Source organism: Syngnathus leptorhynchus, chromosome 10 (genome assembly GCF_054491065.1).
Source record: "Syngnathus leptorhynchus isolate UIUO chromosome 10, UIUO_Slep, whole genome shotgun sequence".
NCBI lineage: Eukaryota > Metazoa > Chordata > Actinopteri > Syngnathiformes > Syngnathidae > Syngnathus > Syngnathus leptorhynchus.
Window position 1 is genome coordinate 7,898,130 of NC_141204.1, and position 20,955 is coordinate 7,919,084.

At 39.2% G+C, this 20,955-nt stretch overlaps 2 protein-coding genes across 3 annotated transcripts; both read left to right on the forward strand.

The window, feature by feature from the left end:
• The first annotated feature begins 823 nt into the window (after positions 1-823).
• On the forward strand, positions 824-11,972 carry mertka (c-mer proto-oncogene tyrosine kinase a). Its single transcript, XM_085921950.1, has 19 exons — positions 824-1,017; positions 1,723-2,038; positions 2,482-2,582; positions 2,652-2,822; positions 5,654-5,740; positions 5,903-6,018; positions 6,096-6,285; positions 6,865-7,010; positions 8,282-8,417; positions 8,755-8,905; positions 9,387-9,475; positions 9,655-9,750; positions 9,833-9,913; positions 9,998-10,090; positions 10,185-10,303; positions 10,380-10,489; positions 10,567-10,726; positions 10,971-11,107; positions 11,176-11,972. The coding sequence occupies exons 1-19, from the start codon at positions 930-932 to the stop codon at positions 11,615-11,617; spliced, it is 2,829 nt and encodes a 942-aa protein (XP_085778076.1). The 5' UTR covers positions 824-929; the 3' UTR covers positions 11,618-11,972.
• A 597-nt stretch (positions 11,973-12,569) lies between these two features.
• Positions 12,570-18,699, forward strand: tmem87b (transmembrane protein 87B). Of its 2 annotated transcripts, none has more exons than XM_085921952.1 (19): positions 12,570-12,792; positions 13,405-13,465; positions 13,552-13,643; positions 13,722-13,856; positions 13,939-13,992; positions 14,069-14,243; positions 14,319-14,380; positions 14,455-14,638; positions 14,720-14,819; positions 14,909-15,002; positions 15,396-15,467; positions 16,028-16,136; positions 16,220-16,278; positions 16,362-16,465; positions 16,549-16,622; positions 16,706-16,773; positions 17,086-17,138; positions 17,227-17,257; positions 17,358-18,699. In XM_085921952.1, the coding sequence occupies exons 1-19, from the start codon at positions 12,646-12,648 to the stop codon at positions 17,397-17,399; spliced, it is 1,716 nt and encodes a 571-aa protein (XP_085778078.1). In that variant the 5' UTR covers positions 12,570-12,645; the 3' UTR covers positions 17,400-18,699. The 2 variants fall into 2 exon arrangements, with proteins under 2 accessions (XP_085778078.1, XP_085778077.1); XM_085921951.1 differs by lacking the exon at positions 15,396-15,467 and adding an exon at positions 15,159-15,229 and having other exon boundaries at positions 12,572-12,792; positions 16,027-16,136.
• Positions 18,700-20,955: the final 2,256 nt, after the last annotated feature.

Here is a 20,955-nt window from a genome sequence, read left to right on the forward strand (position 1 = left end):
AGTCACGTAATAGGGCGAGACTCGATCCCTTATCTAGCATGATTTGCTTTTTGACCCCACCTAGTGTATTAAGGCGGCGGCGCAGTTTAAAATATACGCGCTCCTTACCATTCGCCCCTATTTTGTGAGTTTTTAAAACTAATTAGAATTAGTCTCTTCTACCAATGCATTGCACATTGATTACATGGATGTTTGCGAAATTACATTTTTGAAAAAGCTTGAAATATGCAGCAAGGCAGAAAAGTGTGATTCATCATCTATGGAGAGTTGTAGACGTTCTTTTGTCACGGACAGATATGCATTCGTCGACAATCAGATGGAAATTGATTTTTTAACCATTATTAGGCAGGAAGGGCCTCTATTCTCATACGCAGAAACAAAACAGACGGCTTTTATGGTACTGCAGTACCTAGTCTTGACCACACGGTGACGAAGTTGCGCAGAGAACCAACAAAATTGTTTATTTTTGGTGGGGAAAAAATGATTTAGAGACAAATAATTAATATCAACTTGGTTATTAATTTCAGGTCCATACAGGTTTAGAGTATGGGCCTAATTGTGTGTCGAAAAAAACAAAAGGGAATATAATACTATAATAATACGGTTATTTTTTTAAACATTTTTTTATTGTGCACATTTTGACTAAGTAGAAATGGACTTCCATATATTTAACATGCCAAATATTGTTTTGTTACTTTTTTTTCTTCATATTCAAATGATTTTCTCCAACCCGGCCCGCCTCCCGTGACGTTGCCGCAAGTAAACTTTTTCTACCCAGAGGCCAACGTAATTTGGTAACAACAAGTCTCCACGCACAGTGTCAAAGTTCTCCTGGGTGATGTAGGTCAGTCGTCGTGCAATCGAATCTGCGCTGGCATCATTGTTGTGGGTATTTTCCGCCTGCTTGGATTGAGAAGTGCAGAGGAAAAATGGCAAAGAAGCGGACTTCAGATGCCTGGTTGGGATTTATACTCTACACCGTAACCATGGCACTGACTGTGTGGAATTCTAGCAGTGGTAATGTGTTTCTTTCATAAGTTTCATGCCTCTACGGAAGCAAGTTTGACTGGATTAAAAAATAATTGTTCAGCTCAGATAAAATGAAACGCTTTCAAAGTGCCAACCTGTGAGCGCACTTGGAAGACCCGAAGAGTAAAGCTGTCTCCTTTGGGTTGATCTATCTGTGCGTCTCATCTCACTAATGTCATCAAATCTTGATTGTGAAATATAATTGGAAAAAAAAGTTTACGTTTTGGCTCACATGTCACGTTAGGATAAACTCAAGATGTTTATCACACGGATTTGCAACTCCTAATTATTTAAAGTAGATTGGCATTTATTGTGTATTGACAACTTCTTAAATTCCCCCCTATTCGTATGTGATAGTGATTAATACAACTAATGCCGCGATAAACTGATGAAAATAATTATTGGGCACAATTTTGAAACAAACTAACTGGTGTTTTGGATCTTGGACTTTGTGTCAATAGTGTCGAACTTTCCCATTTTTGAACAGAATAAATACTGTAACTCAACAGCCTTGTGATATGTAAATATTGACATGTTTTCATTGGATTGATTTCCCCCCAAATTTAGTTTGTGTGTTTATAAGGTTTAAAAAAGAAAAAAGTTGTATTATACAAAATAATGCTATATTAGTAATCCTTGTACACTCTTTATCAAACCCAATTTCATTAAAACCTAATGTGACTGTGTAAACAGCCCAAGAATCCAGCAAGCATCTCCATCGGCCCATCAGGACCTCTGAGCCCCTCGTTGTGTCAGGCCATGCTTCCAAGATGTACCTCAGCCCAGATGAGCTAAAACGGCTCAATTTTAAGACCACCACAGATTTCATCCAGTTGTCGGAAGGACATGAGGCAAAGTTCAGCTGTTCCATTGACATTCCCGATACCCAGCTTGATCCCACCATCTTGTGGATGAAGAACGGCCAGGACCTGGCTACGAACATGCAAGTAATGATTAATGAACTGCAGACCATCACAGACAAGGCAACAACTCTTCTTTCCACTGTCAGGTACGTATGTAGCCCTGAAGTTCTCTTTAGCCTTCTTTTACTTTATGTAATGCAATAGCATAGTTACAGGCATAGTAATTCATATACTTTAAAGTTATGAAAATAACTTATTTTAAAATGACAATGAACGTATAGCCACAATTTGATTTAAAAAAATGCTTTTGATAAGATTTTTAATCACAACTCAAAATGGGAGTGGCCTTGTATCTAAAAAAGAAGGCTTCTTTGACTTAGTACCATAAACTGTTCTATTGTTTCATTTTTGTTTTCCTCTTGAACTCATCATACTGATACTTTTGTAAAAGTGTAAAAACTCCACATACAAAAGGCAAAGAGCACTTGGTAAAATCCACACTTAGGAGGTGAGGGAGTGAGGGAAGACTTTGTCTAGGACCTGCATTTATTTCTGAATTGAACTTTGACATTTTAAAATGGTGTCACAGCATTACCCAGGTGCAAAGGGCAGACGCTGGCATGTACCGCTGCAGGCTCAGCATCGGCAACATTATGATGGAGTCTCAACCTATCACCATCAAGGTAGAAGGTAAGTCCAAAGTGGCATCGGGCACTTGTTAAGAGCTCCGCGCTTATCACAATTCTTTTTTTTTTGTAGGTCTTCCAACTTTTATCCAGCAACCTGAGGACAGAAACACAACAAAGGACACGCCTTTCACTCTGTCATGTGAGGCGGTCGGACCTCCAGACCCTGTTAAGATTCGCTGGCTGCGTGATGGAATACCCGATGGTGACTATCATAGCTCACCCAGTACTTACCATGTGGAAGGTAAGCAAAAATCTTTATTGTGTTTACAGTGAGAGATTATGATGACAAAAAAAATAATACAATGTCAAGCCAAATAGTATACACTAGTTTTAAGAACATCCAAACAAAACCTTGTTGTCGTTCAGATTGCACATTGTAACTGTCTTGCACAAATGCATGACTTTTAAAGTAGCTCAATGGAGAAACTCTTGAGTATTATTATCAAACCGACAAATAGAAAGAAAAGTATTTCTTATAATAGAGACATATTGAGCTGGCGTGACCTCAAGTTGCATTTGTTTGTTGGTGGTTTCCGTTCTGTTTCATCTTCACTACCTCAGCATGTCCTTATGCTTATACAATGAGATTTTTATGCAATCATATTTGGTGTCATGTACAAGATTTTATCTTTTCAAACCCTAAACACACACTATATTAGAAGGCTATTATTTGGGCCATTATTGGCTTTATTATTATTTTTTTAGGATTGAGAAACTAAAACCTCTTGAAAATTCTGAGGTGAACCTGTTAAAATGATAAAACCCAACTTTATGAGAAGGATACGTTTTTGGCTGAGTGTGTCATTCAGGCTAAAGGCTCCTCCTGTGGGGCAACACAGCCAGTTGCGCAATGGGTTAAATGTTCAGAGCTGTGCTTTTTGATCCAGTGTGTGCAAGGAAGGGCTGGAGTGGGGGGGTTATACATGCATTCCGTTCGGGGGTTGGCTCCGGAGACAAAGACCTCATTGACAGGACAGCCCACTTCCCAAGCAAGGAGGGGCTGGAGGCTGCAAACTACCAGAACTCAGTACTTTCACTACACACGTTGCACTTGTTTTATGCGGCAAGTGCTTCTATGTCCACATAAGGCATCTGCAAGAGTTCATGTCAAGTGTTAAAGAACACTACATAATCTGTTTGACCCCTCTATTTGTTATTAAATATCACAACTTCACCTCACACATCTTTCAGTATATCTTACATAAATGTCAAATATACAATTTTAAAATCAAATGGGAAACTTACTCCGCCTTTGAGAATAAGTGATGACCCATATAGCAGCTTGCCAGTCAGTGGGTAGCTCGTGAGCGGCTATCACGAGCTTGTGTGTTTTGGTCTGCAAGTGGTTTCTATTCTGCTTCATCTTCGCTGCCTAAGCATCTCCACTGTGCTGATCCAAAGAGATTTGTACCACCAAGGCTGGTGTCATTGAGGCCATTGATAATGTTCGTATTTAGACACACACAAAAGTTCTACAGCTCTCCGTTTGTATCAGTGCATGGAATTTTTTTTTATGTATTCTTCTTTTTTACTTATCATCTTGCAAAAAAAAGCTACAAATGTTAAAAAAAAAACAAAGTCCGAAACTAAACCAAGAATGTCACTCCTCTGATGCTCATTGAACTGAGCTGTAGCGAGAGACACAAATTTCTCGCAAGTTGTAAACCATGAAAACATTGAATCATATTTGTCATCTGGCTTAAAATTTCTGTGCACGTTTGCAATATTAATCAGTTTTACAGTCTGAGTCATGGCAACGATGCTTCGTAAAATGATTGTATAGTTTACTTCACATGAAGCAAAATCCAGTCGGGTTCACTGAAATGTGGTGGTACCCAGCAAGAAAACAAAGTCTCTCTAATTGGCAGTGCTTTATAAATGGAAAGCGAACATTTCTGGCAGTTTTACAATAACCTCAAAATTATAGCTTGCTCGACCAATGCAGCAAAACTTCCTTCTACTGTATTCCCAGCCAACCCACTTGCTACTCTGAACTGGTTGTTTCCGTCTCAGTCATCAATTTACCCGTGCTTACCATACAACTAGAATACGAATGCCTCATCTTTGTGTATTTTTAGTGCCAAAAAGATATATTTTTGAGCTACTACTTTTTTGACACATAAACAAATTAGAATAGAAACTGGTTTTCTGTAATTATATTTTAGGTGGACCGTTAGTTCATGAAATGCTGGAGCAGACTTAACTTCTCAATTATTGGCTTAAAATCTTGAAACAACCTTTTGCATGTAAATAATATTTTTCAAGCATCTTAATTTTACAAAAAATATTAATCATGTATACCACAGATTTGGGTGAGAGACACTCTTGTCCTAAAAACCAGTCATGATTGACGTTTCCCTTTTCTGTTTTTCCACATTTAACAAGAATGACTTATTCCAGTCAAACCTGCTCACTCTCCATTTTGCTTCCAACATCTGTTGGCTGTGCACTCAAAAGCTAAGGCTTGTAGTCATGGCATTTTTGCAACTTGCCCAAAAATTTGCGAAGGTATTTGCCCATTACTCCCAAAAGCTTCACTGAATTCTTCAACTCCTCAGTTATTTGCACATCAGACTTTGAGAGTCACTGTCATTTTGAGTTAAAAGCACAAACATGTGGTGCAGTTTGTGTTTGTGTAAAAAGCATGGCACTGTTTACACTAGTGCTCCGGGGGAAGGTCAAGACACTCTTAAAAATATAAACAAAACATCCAGTACTCTCTCTCTAGCTGCTGTTTGCTTAGCTTGGCTTCCGAAATTGTGCACAAAAGGGGCATTTGTTCCAGTATTTTTCAAGCGGAGCAAAGTTTGAGGCTTTTGACTGACAGAAAGCCAGTACAATAGGCAGTTTTTCTAACCGTTGAGTATCGTGAAGAAGAAATTCAAAAATAATTTGTCAATTTTATAGGTTGATGACATTCTCACTTCGGAAGAAGAGACGAGACCTGTTCCGTCTGCACAAAGAGAATACCTAGTTATGGTCAAAATTAGCGTTATTAGACATTCAGTGTTTCCATCAAATAATCAGCACATACTTAACACTGAGTCATCCTCTCTAATGTGTCTACTAAAGGTGTCAACAAGTACACTCAGTACAACTGCGAAGCTTACAACGAGAAGGGGGTCAGTACATCCAGAGAGGCAAACATCAACATTAAAGGTATGCCACAAATGCTGATGACAACAAAAAATAGCAACTTGTTTTTGGAAGAGTCAAAATATTTTCTCTTGTCCTTGAATGTACTTGTATGTTGCAGTCTTGTAGAACATTTTTTGGAAATATGACTATTAACGGAGGTTTTAATGGATTGTGTTTTTTTAGTGCTTCCAAAGACTGTGTCTAACTTGACTGTGATTGCAAGGGAGTCCAATAAATTGATACTAAGCTGGGAGCCCGGACATGACGGTTTCTCTCCATTCGTCAAGTGTCACATCAGGGTGAGTGTGATATCTACTCCTTGATTGTTTTGAACTCTCCTCAGATATATCACTGCATGTTTTCTGTGTGATCCAAGTTGAAAGAGGTGAGTCGCAGGATAGGGGAGGTGACCATAACCAGGTTCATCAATGCCACGGTGCCGCCATTCCAGTGTGAAGTCACTGGGCTTCAAGCCATGACGTCTTACAACATGAGTGTTTCCTGCAGCAATGAGGTGGGAGCTTCTCCGTTCTCACCTTGGATTCAGAGCAACACAACTGAGGGAGGTGCGTGACCATCCAACAGTTTACAACCAAATATGATTTCCAATGAGGTTAAATGTCATGTGCATCTTTAGCTATTTCATTAAGTAACATGTCATCAATATAATCATGGTACAATAGTTGTATTATTTTTTTTATTGCTTTGAGTCATAGCAAAATATACCTCAAAGTACTCTTCATATGAAGCAAGTTTTGAATTTGGACCACTTTTCTACCTCAGCAAAAAACTGCAACAACAGAAAGACTACTGCGAATATTATCAGTCTTGAGATACAATTTCAATCAATTTTAAATACCCTGCAGAAAAAGCTATTGGGATTGGAATGTTCTACCTGCTCTACATCTGACAAGTTCCTCCAGTTTACCTCGAGACATTTCGGAAATAGGAGCGGTCTCACCAAAAGAGTTCCTACAGGGTGGAGTTTCCCTTCAAGGGACATTGTGGGGGATATTTTAGCCAGGAAAGGACCACATACCAAAGTGTTATCAAAGTTTAAACCGGACATTCTTTACATTATTGCCCTTTTTTTCCACATAAAAAGTATTATGGTGCCATGTTACTATCATCCTTCTGTTATCCAGTGCCATCAGTCTATCCTCGAAATGTCACCATGCAGCTGAATGAAACGTGGCTGGTGATCAGGTGGAAACCTCCGCCGGATGATAAGATAAACGGTATCCTGCAAGGCTATGACATAATTGTCCGACATGGAACCCATGTGAACAAGGTGAGCAAGTGATTCTGCTTTAGTTTTAAAGACATACGACATGGCAAGTTGAGGTACTTCTATGCAGACATTTGCTTTGGCAACTCCGCTGCGCAGCATTATTCTCTATCGTGCACGGAAAGAGGAATTCAAAACATACAGAGTATTTCCTTAGCCATTAAAGTCATATTTACATAACTTTCTGATTAAATAGTTTTCCCATTATTAATCAAAGACACTTAAATGACCAACGAGTTGTATCATGTATGTAATTGTGTACGCAAGAAACATATATCAATACAATCGATTTGTAAGTGTGTCCACCACTCAAATGAGGCCACATTGTGCATTTTCAGTAAATAGCCTAGCATTACATAATTCGAAAACTTACTAACAAAAAATGACAAGGATGAAAACAATGTGACTGAGCCTATGGTCAGCTCATTTCTCTGTCAACAAACGAAGGAAGACGGAAAAGAAAGAATGCAAGGAATGTTATAGACTCTCCAGCGCAGTCATTAATTAACTTGTTATATTAACCAATAATTGTGATTTTATTTTTTTCCATTACGGGTTTATCTCTTGTGGCCCTACAGTAGTGCTTTCTAAGACAATGGCATATTTCCTGGTCTTCCTGTCCGTGTGGAAGTTAAGGAAGCGATTGTGAAAAAATAAATTGTCAATGTTTTTCTTCATTTGTCATGTGGCTGTGAGTCACTACAAAGTCAATGGAATATGAATACAACAGGATGTGCATAGTAGGCTTAAATCTCCTTTGTGTTGTCCATTGTTGCTGACGTCACAACAGCGCATGCTATACAAAAGCCTTCTGACATCAGCACTGACTGGAAATGCACTCATAGCTATCAATGTATTGGTGCTCCAGACAGAAATGAGTCTGAGTCCTCTGTCAGTCAGTCAGTCAGCATATTGGGATGTAATGTTGTGAAATACGAGACTGTCTGTCACATGGTGACCTTCATTGCAGCTAGCCATGTTTCCTTTTTTCAGGGTATTATTACTGGTTGCACACTGTTTTTTGAGGGGAATTATGTGGGAGCGGAGGTTTATTCCTGTAAATGTGGCTGTTGTTATTTCAACAAACTCAAGGTTGTGGTACGAGAGGTCACACGGCGTGCTCATGTTTTGCTTGTTATATTCTTGTCTTTTTGAACCATTGAACCTTTGACCTTATTCTTTCGGTTTCTTATCTACCTACATGTAATGATTAACTTTTAAGATACTAATTGCTTAGCAAATTATAATATTGTGACACCATTATTTATGTTCAGATCCACAGTTACAGCAACACGGCCTTTGTGGCGCTGCACAATTTCAACACCACGTACAGTGCGGAGGTGGCCGCATGCACACGTGCTGGGAGCGGCATGGTCAGCCCACGGGTCTGGCTGTTTGTGCCAGAAGACAGTAAGCCACGCTCGTGATTTATTTCCTCATACTTGAATTGCCCCAAATTTGTTTTGTACATAAGTGAGAAGAGAAAAATGACATTACACTCTTCTACTGTTTGCCATCCCGCAGAAGAGCATTTACTTGTTTTGACGCTGGAACTGAATTGACAATTTGCCATTATTTCCTTTGAAAACAATTCTAAATTTGAACAAATTGGATCTTGACTATTGAATTAACTGAATGAATTCTATTTGTCCATGTCGTGCTTCTCAGAATTTCCTCCCTGCAATATGATCCATATACTGTATGGCTTTCAAATTGAATTTTAAAAATGTCAATTTCTCTGTTTTAGAATCAGGTCCATCACCATCCACAAGCCCCGGCACAAAGATCCCAGATTCTGTCAGTGTTGTTCTGGGTGTAGTGTGTGGAGTCTGTCTTTTGATGCTTGTCCTCTGGATGGCTATTTGTGTACACAACAGGACATCTGACTCTTGTCTTGGGTATGCTGAGATTCCTGGACTCAAAGTTGATCCAATCAAAAACCTTTCTCTAAACTTGATCATCTTATCTTTGAAATGGCTTTGCCTTGCTTTCACGTCTCGTAAAGTGATCAGTAGTTGACGCTTCTTTTTACAGTCATGAGCTTCTGGAGCCGAGAAAAAAAATGTGACACTTCCATAAAGTGTCTTTGCTTCCTCTTAATCACTCCCCTATGCATCTGAACTGAGTGTTTTTTTTGTGCAGCTGCTGGTTTGCTAAGGTTCACAATAAGTCACTAGAAGTCAGTGACTCAGTCTTGCCTCTCAGGATGCAGATATGATTTTGTCACCACACACAGTTAGGAAAACAGCAGCTGAATTCCAAAAACAACTCGGAGAGAGTCCATGCTTTGACTATCTATTGTACTGAATCTCACTCACTATAATGACCTAAGTGTGCACAGTCTGATTGTCTTTTCTGTCTCACTATCTCTCCCTGCAGGCGGCTGTTGGGAAGTGAAGAAAAGCAACAGCCGATGGTCCAGTACATCCCTCAGAGATCCTACAATCGGTCTGCTGTCGGAATAACTCGTATGTTTCTAAATATAATATCAGTACAGCAGTCACAAAATGGAACACTTTTAAATTCATGGTCATATCAACATGTATTACACTTGAGTGATTTCATGATTTTTAATGATATTGATATTTGAATTTGGCACAAATTAATCTAAAATAATCCATTTTAACATACCTAACTTTGTCTGCAGTTGTAAACTTCGGTGTCAGCGATGAACTCCATGCCAAACTGCAGGATGTGATGGTCATGAGGAACTTGCTATCCATAGGAAAGGTGCTCGGAGAAGGTGAATGGGGGAATGGACAACCATGACAAACATGTATATTGACTCCAGACTGAATTTAACAGTATTTTTCTTTCCCCGTCAGGTGAATTTGGCTCAGTGATGGAGGGTCATTTAAGACAACCTAATGGAATGTCAGAAAAAGTTGCTGTAAAGACAATGAAATGCAAGTTCTTTTCTTTCATTCTTTCTTTTTAAAGCAATTTTGCAATGATTTAAATGCAATTGTATTTTTCCTGTTTTTAAACAGTGGATAGTTTTTCCCAGAGGGAAATAGAGGAGTTCCTGAATGAGGCAGCCTGCATGAAAGATTTCCACCATCCTAATGTCATCAGGCTGCTTGGTTAGGAAAAATACAACACATTTTCAGTAATTGTAAAAAAAAAACCACACACATTACCTTTTTTGAGTTTGTGTAACATTGTCACCCTCTTTAGGTGTGTGCCTGGAAATGGGAGCTGGACATTTCCCCAAGCCTATGGTCATCCTGCCCTTTATGAAATACGGAGATCTACACACCTTCCTGCTGCGATCACGCCTGGGAGAGAATCCAGTTGTAAGGAATCAGACATTGTGTATAATATAAGCACATCTGATCATATATAATCTACCATATTAATGTTATTCCACAGTTCTTACCAACACAGACACTCCTAAAGTTCATGGTAGACATTGCCTCTGGAATGGAGTATCTCAGCAGGCGGAACTTTCTGCATCGCGACCTGGCCGCTCGCAACTGCATGTGAGTTATTGATCTGGCTTGAGCGACTTTTTAATATGTTTAATATTTACTTATATGTTGTTCAATTTCCCCCTTAGGCTGCGTGATGACATGACGGTATGTGTTGCCGATTTTGGCTTATCCAAGAAGATCTACAGCGGAGATTATTACCGGCAAGGCAGAATTGCTAAAATGCCTGTCAAATGGATAGCAGTTGAGAGTCTGGCAGACAGAGTATTTACCGTCAAAAGCGATGTGGTAAGTTATTACTCTGTACAAATCTATATTTAGAAACTATAGAGCAGGGTCACCCAACTTTTAAAACTGAGAGTGACTTGTTGGGTGAAAACACAGATTATTGTAATTGTCAATAATGATTTATAATGAGGGAAATTGATCAATATTAATATGGAACTGCAAGTGTTTTAAATTTTAATAATGATCACAACAACTGCTGAGCTATAAATAAAATCCAAATCGTACCTTCCATTTCATCTGGCAGTGGGCATTCGGTGTTACCATGTGGGAGATCGCTACACGAGGGATGACACCATATCCCGGCATTCAGAACCACGAGATTTATGACTACCTCCTCGAAGGACACAGGCTGAAGCAACCAACAGACTGTTTGGATGATCTGTGAGTGTTTTCTGCTCGGTTCACTCATTTAGATTTTTTTGTCTAAACGTTTTTATCCTTGTGACTAGGTATGAGATCATGTATAGCTGTTGGAGGGTCGATCCTCTGGACCGACCCCATTTTTCCCAACTGCGTGAAATGCTGGAAAAAATCACAGAAAGGTTTCCAGAGTCTTTTAGCAAAGAGGATATCATCTACATCAACACCAGCTTCCAGGATGAGAGCCCTGATAGAGAGGCTACGGAACATCCTATGCTCGGCTCCTCACCTTCCTGCAGCCACCAGGAAGCAGAAAACGCAATAGTTACTGCGGACGTTCACGGGAGCATGGAGGATGACGATGACGATAGTCGTTATGTGGTGGTTATCTCCCCAGATACGTCACTGAGATCTCCAACACTGGACATTCCTCTTTTGTCGAGTGATTCGTCAAGTCGCTCAAATGGCAACGTGGTTCCAGATGGTACACGGACAGATCACAACTCCAGTGATATTTCCCACTTGCTGTAAAAGTTTGGTATCAAGAAGTTCGAAGGTTTTGTATTGTATTGTATTTTGTACCATACTGAATTGTATTAAAATTTCCCTACAGTGGTTGAGTACTAAACATTTTGCTATGCTCCACTAAAACCATCTGTAGTGTAATTTAATTTTATAAACAAATGATGATTTGATCCTCTTAATGTCATTGTTGTTGTCAACCTGAGTTCAACCTTGTTGATGTTTGCACATATATTTAGAATCCACTAGACTGTGAAATGGTTTACTTTTGTGTTTTGTTGCTGTTGATGTGGAAAATGTAATGTAAATAACCTACATAAATGCATTGTATAGTGGAAGAATAAATAATTTATAGAATACAGTATTTCAGGCCTATCATTGTAACATTTTTCAAATGTTTTTGTGGTCCTCAAAGTGGTTATAAATATTTTATATAAAACCCAACCACAATGGTTTTTGACCTTTACTCAAATGAATACACTACAAAGTCAAATTATTTCATGTTCAAACTGATGTGTTATTGTTTTTTTTTTTTTTTTTTGCAAATATTCTCTGATTTTGAAGGTGACACATTCCAAAAGAGTTAGGGCAGGGTCAACAAAAGGCGGAGAACCTTATTGGAAACAGTTCAGTGTAGAGGTGTCAAAATTAATTGACAACTATACTATTTATCAAGTATTTTAAACGGAAAAAACTATGGTGTGGAAGATTAATTTCTGTTTTGCAAGATTTCCGATGGGAAAAAAATCTGAAAATAGGATAGAGATGAAGGAAGATACAGATTTGTCTGAGACTGCTGGTCTCGTGCAAATCAATTGATCGTTGAAATACATATACATTATATGTATAATAATCATAATGTCATTAAAAGTCAAGTTTCTATCGAGTCTTTATTTCTCTAGATACATTATTGCATATTGGATGAAAACGTAGTACCGGATCGTCCAGGTACGATGCACCTGAATGCGACCTCGAGGAGCTTTCTGCTGTGGTGCGTTCAGGACGCCTCGAGAACGATAGCGTTCACGCGCTGCAACATGGCAGCTGTTCCAATGAGTACGTGGAGCTACGTGAACAAGGAGCGTTTCTATACATGGATATTTCTTTATGTACTCTCACTCGTTGCCATAAAAACAGTTGCATCTGCTCCAGAGACGGGATCATGGAAAATAACCGCTTCAAGTGTAAGAGTTACAAATTAACAGTTGATACGGCTAACTGTGTTAGCCGTGTGATGCTAGCTTGCTGTCATGGAAGAATCGGCGGTTAACCTTCGTCTATGAATTGATACACTTCATAACAAAATAATTTAAAATGTTCGGCTTCGTTTTAGTCTTTATATGTATGTCGTGGGACATATAAATAGCTGTTGTTTGTTACTGGTAGCTAGCCCCAGATTGGCTCGTCCGTGTACTACTACTGTACTGTAATGTACTGTACTGTACTGCACTGCGCTGCACTGTACTGTACTGTACTGTACTGTACTGTACTGTACTGTTTTTTGAAGAGGTCCCAAAATGGTTGGAAAAGAACACACTTGAATTTGAGTGTTTTATTCAGACATCTGCTTGGAAGTTTTAACATGAAGCAGAACAGAAGCTCGTCATTGACTGTTTTATTTAAAGATCAGTCCATTTCATTGAAGCTAGATAATCCAGAAATGCAGAGAACGTTTCAAATTTGACCCGCACTGTCCAGTTGCAGTATGATAGTATTATTAGCCTGGAAGAATGAACAATTGACAATAAAGCTGATTCTGATGTATCAAAGAAAAATGATCATTTGCTCTCCAACAGACCTCAAGACCGCTACTGTTAAGAAAGTCCATGTTTAAAGACACCAACATTGAACTGAAAGGTAAGATGGGAAAAAAATACAGTCTGATCATTTCACAATTAACAGACTCCCATTTTGTGTTCACCCTGGCTTGTTTGTTGTTGCAGTTGTGTCATTTGGCTGCCCTGATGAGGTAACATTCACCATTCAGTGGTATTTGAAATACTACCCCTGCCACAATGATTTCAATAATCTTGATGTGAGTATGACTGTATTTAAATACTTATTGATGTTGTCATTGCTTGATGACAAGATCAATTGTTTTGCCCTTTTGTAGGAAATGTACGAGCGAACGCCGCTGAGCCGCGGGCAGAGCTTAGATCCCAATCCCCTCATAAAAGGAGAGTACATCGAGCACAAACACAAACCGATAGTGTGTAACAGTAATCTGCGCTCCTTTCCAGTGTTAAAAGTAGGTGTTTATTGCATTATTCAGAGAGTCACGTACTGTATTTAAGATCATCTTATGCTCTCACCTCCTCCACTTCCTCCAGAAAGCCAAGGCAGAGCCACGAACTGTCAGTCCGCCTGTTGAGGGAAAAGATTTGGTCAGTAGTATTCTGAATTTTGATAGCAACTTGAGGCCAACGTTGTAATCTGTGTTTTGTTTTTGCAATGCTGCAGGATGAAAGCGATATCCGATGGATTACTGAAGAGTATGATGGCGGCACAGTGACAAACAGCAGCACAGTGGTGAAAAACAAAGACAATGTCATAGCCTCCACATGGAAAGATGGCCCTTACCTACTCGTTGTCAAGATTGTGCCCAGTAAACAAGATGCTAACTGGAATTTAACTAGTGAGGAGTTGTTTTTTTTACATTATTCATTTTTCCTCACATGATGCTGATGTAATAAACACAATATCATTTCAGTGAGTGTGGTGATGAAAGGCAGGCATGGGTTCATTTCCATTACAGAATACCCTCTCATGATCGTAAGTAGACAACATCTTGTAATTATGATCAATTTGCTGTTTCTCCAAACACTTTTGCTCCTATTTGTCAACAGTTCTACATGGTCATGTGTGTGGTGTACATCCTCTTCGCCCTGTTGTGGTTCATCTGGGCTGCCTGCTACTGGAAAGATATATTGAGGATCCAATTTTGGATCGCAGGGGTCATCTTCCTGGGGATGGTGGAGAAGGCGGTCTTCTGCGCCGAATACGAAAACACCAATATTGTCGGCTCTGCTTGTGAGTATTTGCTGACATGCTTAATTGAAAGAAACATTTCCCACCATTGTTGCTAAAGGTCTCGCTGTTTGGGTTCGTCAGCTTCTGGCCTGCTGATTTTTGCCGAGCTGATTTCGGCCCTTAAAAGAACTATAGCCCGATTGCTCGTCATCATCGTTAGCCTGGGCTATGGCATTGTCAAGTATGTCAACCTATATGCACACACTAGAACTAATTTCAAAGGCAGTGACCTATCAATTTATAAAGAATACTTATCTTTTGTCCTCACAGGCCTCGATTAGGCACGGTGATGCATCGAGTGGTTGGTCTCGGGGTTCTCTACTTTGTCTTTGCTGCCATTGAAGGCGTACTGAGGATAACTGGGGTGAGACTTTGTCCCCTGTAATGTAAAACAATGTTTCTTTTAACACATGGCAACAATCAGTTAAGGTAACCAAATATGATCGTGCTTAAACAACGTAACCTAAAGTGTTACAACAAGAATCCAAAAGTGTGTTTTTTGTGCTTGTATGTATTTAAGGGTCGAGACAATGGCCCTGCTCTCATTACAGCAATTGTTCTGGCTGTATTAGACTCATTCATCATCTGGTTCATATCCTTTCAGCGTTTTACTCTCAAAAGTCAACTCCTCTGCTAAAACTGTGGCCTAATGGGTCGGGTTACCGGATTCTCTTTTTTGGCCACTTCTGTGAGCTTCTGTTCTTTTTACTCTTCTTCGTGTCCACATGTGATTGTCCCAATGTGTCCTTCTTTCCAGGCTAAAGACTCAGACCTGGCCCTGCTGGCCAACATTCCCCTGGCTCTGCTTGACTCCTCTCTCTGCTGGTGGATATCCTTCCTTTCCCTCTGTCTCTCTTGCTTTTGAAGCTCTTAGACCAAGAGTAGGACATGCACAATTGTCATGCCTTGTTGCCACGAATGACATCTCTTGGTCTAAGAAGATTTGCATGCATTCTTCTGCTTCTGCATGGCATGACACTCACTGACCATAAACCTGGCTCTGGCTCTGGCTCGCACACACCTGCATTAAGAATTCTGCCTTTACAAAAATAGTAGCACTCAGTTTCACTGGCATTGTCTTAGAGGTATTCAGTTACCACATTATTGTTCATTATTGTGCTTGTGCAGCTGCACTTCATACCTCAAGAGTTATGCAATGCAACTAAACCATAGTGTCTCAAACGCCACTTTCCAAATTATTATGCAAATTGTGTTTTTCTCCGATTTTTTTAAGACTTTAATAATACTAAACCTCCCTATGGATTTTGGTTCATAAAAAACATTTTTTGTTCAAATGTATCAATTTCAATGTCAACGTTTCAAACGGTTCGCTTATGGTTTGCGTGTTCATTTGAGCGGAGTTGTGCGTTTGCCTTGACTGCCAGTTACATATTTGTCAGCCTGGCTCAAACCATCAAGACTCTGAAGCTGAGAAAAAACCCGGTTAAGTTGTCCCTCTACAGGCACTTCACAAACACACTCATATTTGCAGTCATTGGTGAGTGGAATACACAATGCTTGGCAACACGTGCATGTCTTACAGTTACCGTACATATTTTTCATTTATGGCCTATCCTGCAGCTTCCATCATTTTCATGGGTTGGACAGCAAAGAAATTCCGTCTCGTCGATTGCCAGTTGGTGAGTATGCTTGGCGTATCTGTCTTGACTCGAATTCATAAGACGTCAACTACATTTTTAACAAGGACCTCATTTGTGCTAAGGATTGGATCGAACTGTGGGTGGAAGATGCTTTCTGGAGGTTTTTATTCTCCCTCATTCTACTTGTCATAATGTTCCTATGGAGACCATCTGCTAACAACCAAAGGCAAGTTCTATTAGATGGCGGCCGCCACAACCTGTTTCCTGCCCTTTTTTTTCATCCTCATCATTGATTTTCAATACACACAGGTATGCCTTCACACCTCTTATCGATGACTCAGACGATGAGGAAATTGAGGAATTTATTGCCTCTGCAAATATTGGTACGATAACCTACCTAATCTTGGTTTTATCACGCAATGCGTAGCCTCTTCTACTCTGGTAACAGCTGGTTTTCCCTCCACAGCTGGCATGAAACTGAGAACCACAAAAAATGAGACAAATGGTGCATTGAAATCACCAGAAACAAACACGGTCAGTAGTGCACATGTAATTGTGTCATCTGTTAAACTTGATGGTTTTCATTAGAAAAGGCTTTCCTAAAAATAATCAAGCAGGCACACAATTGAGTTGAAGAACTTTTTTTTTTTTTTTTTTTTAGGAAGAATGTTGATATATTGGTCATACATAATGTATTTTAATAAGTTGACCCGTGGGGAGAAAGGCAATTCCTGGTTTGGGTTTTGATGTTTGGGAAAGACTGAGTGAAATAGAGCCAGTAGGGATCTGCAGTCACAAGCAGTTTCCAACAGGTTGCAGTGTTTACCATATTTTTCCTCCATCTAGGAAGACGACTTGAAGTGGGTTGAGGAAAACATTCCTAGCTCTCTCACTGATATGTAAGTCATTTAACACGAATCATTATTCAGTTTAGCAACCTGAATTGAATTAATGAGAAGGATTCAAACTGTCCTTTTGTCTTTTCAGAGCCCTTCCGGTCTTGCTTGACTCTGATGAGGTATTGCTTTTTAAATCTATGCACTTGTTGTGCTATACTATGTTGTAATTCCAGAATTAAAAGTTGGACAAGAGTTCACACTGCTGTTATTACTGTGTAGGAAATCATGACGACCAAGTATGAGATGTCCAAGCTGGAATGAGAGGAAACCTTCGAAACCCTCAAGGGATGATGAGGAGGGCAAAACGGCTAGTTTTGACTCTAAAGCTGTCTTTTGTGCAGAATGACTCCTTATTGCTGATGATGGGCCATTGCGGAGCCCAACTAATGCCTTTCTACTATTGCCCCCCCATCTCAACAACGAGTTCATCTTTTCCCAACAGAGTCAGTTTGAGCCTTTCTTTCCAAAGAGATGAGATGATTTAATATTAAGTGCTGTATTTATTAGCATTATGTATCCAAGAATTTTTTTTAAGTAAAAACAGAGGGCCTCATGCATGAACATCCTCACAGACAGACAGACACACACTGTGTTGTGGGAGTTTCAAACGAAATGCTTATTTATAAAAGTGGAGATAGTTACGTCCCAAATCAGGAATGAACTGAACTAGAAACATGCATGTGTCATGTGGTGTCGAGATTTTGCTTCTATGCAATTCCACCATCAAAATTGTGCCTATACGTTGTTCTTCTATGAGGCCTGATGTGATATTCCAATCACCTCAGTGTTTGCGTGAGAAGATTGAACACTGTCACATCTACAATTAAACCACAAGTTCAGTAGTTAAGTCCTCATGTGCGTGTCTTTGGAGCAATATATACTGTATGTCAAAAAGGAATCGTGTTGTGTCATTCTTATTTATTTGCAATGAAAGTGTACTTATAAGTAATGTGTCGGCCAAGTTTACCCGTATTTTGTTTACACTGTCGTCTTCAGAGCTGGACCAATCTAAATGTTCTGGGCAAATGGCAATTTGTTTCTTTTCCATGACCAACTTTTCTTTCTGTGTTAATTTTTCTCTCTTTTTTTTTTTTTTCAGTTATTGTCTGAAAATGTCTGTTGGATGGCGTTGTCATTGTAATTTAGAGGAGAAGCACTGCTGTCATGCTTTGTGGGATGCTTTGAGTGGTTAGCAAAAGCACAAGGTGGATCACCTCAACAGGATCTTTCGACTATTCTGTCAATATTGACCATAGTTTCTGTTTCAGGGGTTGTTGGAAACAATTTGTGTCTATGATGGCAAGTGATACTTGGGTTATATAAATGACAAACATCTGCACCTTGAATATTTTTACAGTTGCCTGATTTGATCAAAGCCTGAGGGGTTTTGCATGTCATTTTTGTTTGTTTTCTTTTTAATAAGATTGTTTTTCATGCATATTTTTTTTTTCTTACCTTTTCCATGTTGGGAAGTGTTTAAATAATAATTATATACAGGAATATGTTGCTTTCCTGGTCTATAATCCTCTCTGTTATTACTGCAATAAAAGGAAGTATTTTACAGTGGTAGTTAGGATGTGTCATCCCTTAATTTCTTTCTTAAGTGGCTTCAAAGAGAAATTAGATACAAGCGCTGCAGTATTTGACAAATGCTAATGAAACACAGAGGAAGAGTTTGAAAGAAGAACACTGAGTGAAAATTGAAACTTCATAAAAGCTGTTTGATCTTGAAGGCCTTGCCACTTCAATCTAATTTATTTGGCATATCACTACAAATTCTGACATATACTTTTGCCTACTTCAACTCAATTTTGGAACACAGAAGTTACTTTGAAATTCGGGCTGTCATTTGATGTCGATGATGTTATTCAGAGTTGAACATGTAGCTTCTGCTTTCTTCATGTTGTACTCGAGTGTATCAAACATTAACATACAGCAGCATCCCTTTACCTATAGAAATGCATTCTGAAGATGTAAAATGTAAACAAGAAAAGGAAAGAAATTAGTTCTATCTCTATGGTGGATTTAATACGAACAAAAACATGACAACTCTTTCAGTGGATCATTATGATGGGACAAGACACTCTGTATTCCTTGATTTGTAGTATCACATCAGAGATGGCTTCTTCTCTTTGTAGTAAAATGCAAAAACCTGTTGAGCTAGCTCCTCAACATGGTTACTAAGGGTGAGCTGCTTTCTCAGTTCAAACTCATCATTTGAGCTTTTCATTTTGAACGGACAAAACATCTGAAGCCACTGTGAATAGAAGACTAACATCCACATGTCGATGGATGTGTTCGCATCCTTTATTGAGTTTCTGATTTACGGATTGAAATAAATAAATTGCCAAGCTCACTTCTGTTAATTTTTGAATGTTCATGGGCAAAATTCAAATAAAATAAATGTCACAATTAACACATTTAATCATTAGGGGGAAAAAAGGTGCGTTAAATTGCACTACTCCCCAAAAGTGTAAACTGCATCAACTTTTTAGTTGAGCATTTAGTAGCTTCTTACTTACTCACATCGCCCTCCCCTGCAAGTTTGGACTGCTGCGAGGACTCAAGCCACCACAGGTTTGAGACCCATGGGCCAAAACACACTGGAACCTGGCCCTGTCTCAAGGCTTTCCTTCTCTCTCTCTCTCTCTCTCTCTCTCTCTCTCTCTCTCTTCTCTCTCTCAACCCCCCCCCAAGCAAATGGCTTGTGTTAGCAAGCCAGACATTCTCCAATTGTCTCTGGCAACATCCTTCCTCCTCGTCAAAATGGATGCAACATGTGCCTAGCTGAGGACAAACTAAATGCTCCAGTATGAGGAGTGTAGAACCTTTGAGGTTGAACACAGTTGGTTATGGGATGCTTCCCAAATTCCGATTTGGATTCTTTATTAACTGTAGAGGCAAAGAGACACAAATTTTGTGACCAGTACCTCCATTGAAATATAAATCAAATCAAATAAATTATTTTGAGAGGGGGGAAAAAAAATATATAATAAATAATGAGGTTGTACACTCTAATAGTTCCTGGTAATGTCACTGTTGTGCCATGTTTTCTCCGGTTGATGATGATTGTGTGCACTGTGTTCCGTGGAATATTAAATGCTTTGGAAATTCTTTTGGACTATTCTTTTGATTAATATCTTTGAACATTGAGAGCTACATGATTCTGAGGAGGTTCTTTGCACACTGTGAATTGCTCAGTAAGTTGTGACTACAAAAAATGAGCAGCTTACCCTATTTGGGGTTAATTAGAAGCACATTACATTTCATCTTTCTTTTCCAAAATTCTTATTCATCGCACAAAATAAGTTTGTAAAACGTTCAAACACCAATGCCTTAACGTCATTAAATAGTCATGTGTTTGGTTACGCCGGGCTATTAAAAACTTCCTGTGTGTATTTTTCTTCTCTCCTGACTTTTGCCTTCTCTTGACACCCCTTGTTTGGACTGGTTGATCTTCTGAGATTAAGAAAATAAACAGTTGAAGAAAAGGCAAAACTCCTACAGTTAGCGTGATGCTCACTGAACTGAGCTCTTGAGGCTTATACGGTAATGTTGAGCAACGTTTGCAAAGAATTCCCATGACATCATACAAGACGGCAAAAAATAAATAAAGAGCATGCAACCCCTGCCCTCTGGATTTTAGTGCAAATGTAAAGCCCTGGATGAAGATGTGAGAGGACAGAGGGAAGGAAGACAGCACACATGTTGATCATTAGTGTCTTAATAAAAAAAATAATAGACACCGTGAGGTGTGTTTTTACATATTTGACAGTTCCCGCGTCTCGGATGAGATCCAAACTGCTTTAAAAGTTTG

What these genes read in the sequence shown, in the direction of transcription:
- mertka (XM_085921950.1), top strand. Translation starts at nt 930, where the DNA reads ATGGCAAAGAAGCGGACTTCAGATGCCTGGTTGGGATTTATACTCTAC. An exon ending in TGTGTGGAATTCTAGCAGTG is followed by an intron (nt 1,018 to 1,722) that starts GTAATGTGTTTC and finishes CTGTGTAAACAG; the next exon opens with CCCAAGAATCCAGCAAGCAT. An exon ending in TATCACCATCAAGGTAGAAG is followed by an intron (nt 2,583 to 2,651) that starts GTAAGTCCAAAG and finishes TTTTTTTTGTAG; the next exon opens with GTCTTCCAACTTTTATCCAG.
- tmem87b (XM_085921952.1), top strand. Translation starts at nt 12,646, where the DNA reads ATGGCAGCTGTTCCAATGAGTACGTGGAGCTACGTGAACAAGGAGCGT. An exon ending in GTCTCGTCGATTGCCAGTTG is followed by an intron (nt 16,279 to 16,361) that starts GTGAGTATGCTT and finishes ATTTGTGCTAAG; the next exon opens with GATTGGATCGAACTGTGGGT. An exon ending in CCATCTGCTAACAACCAAAG is followed by an intron (nt 16,466 to 16,548) that starts GCAAGTTCTATT and finishes CAATACACACAG; the next exon opens with GTATGCCTTCACACCTCTTA.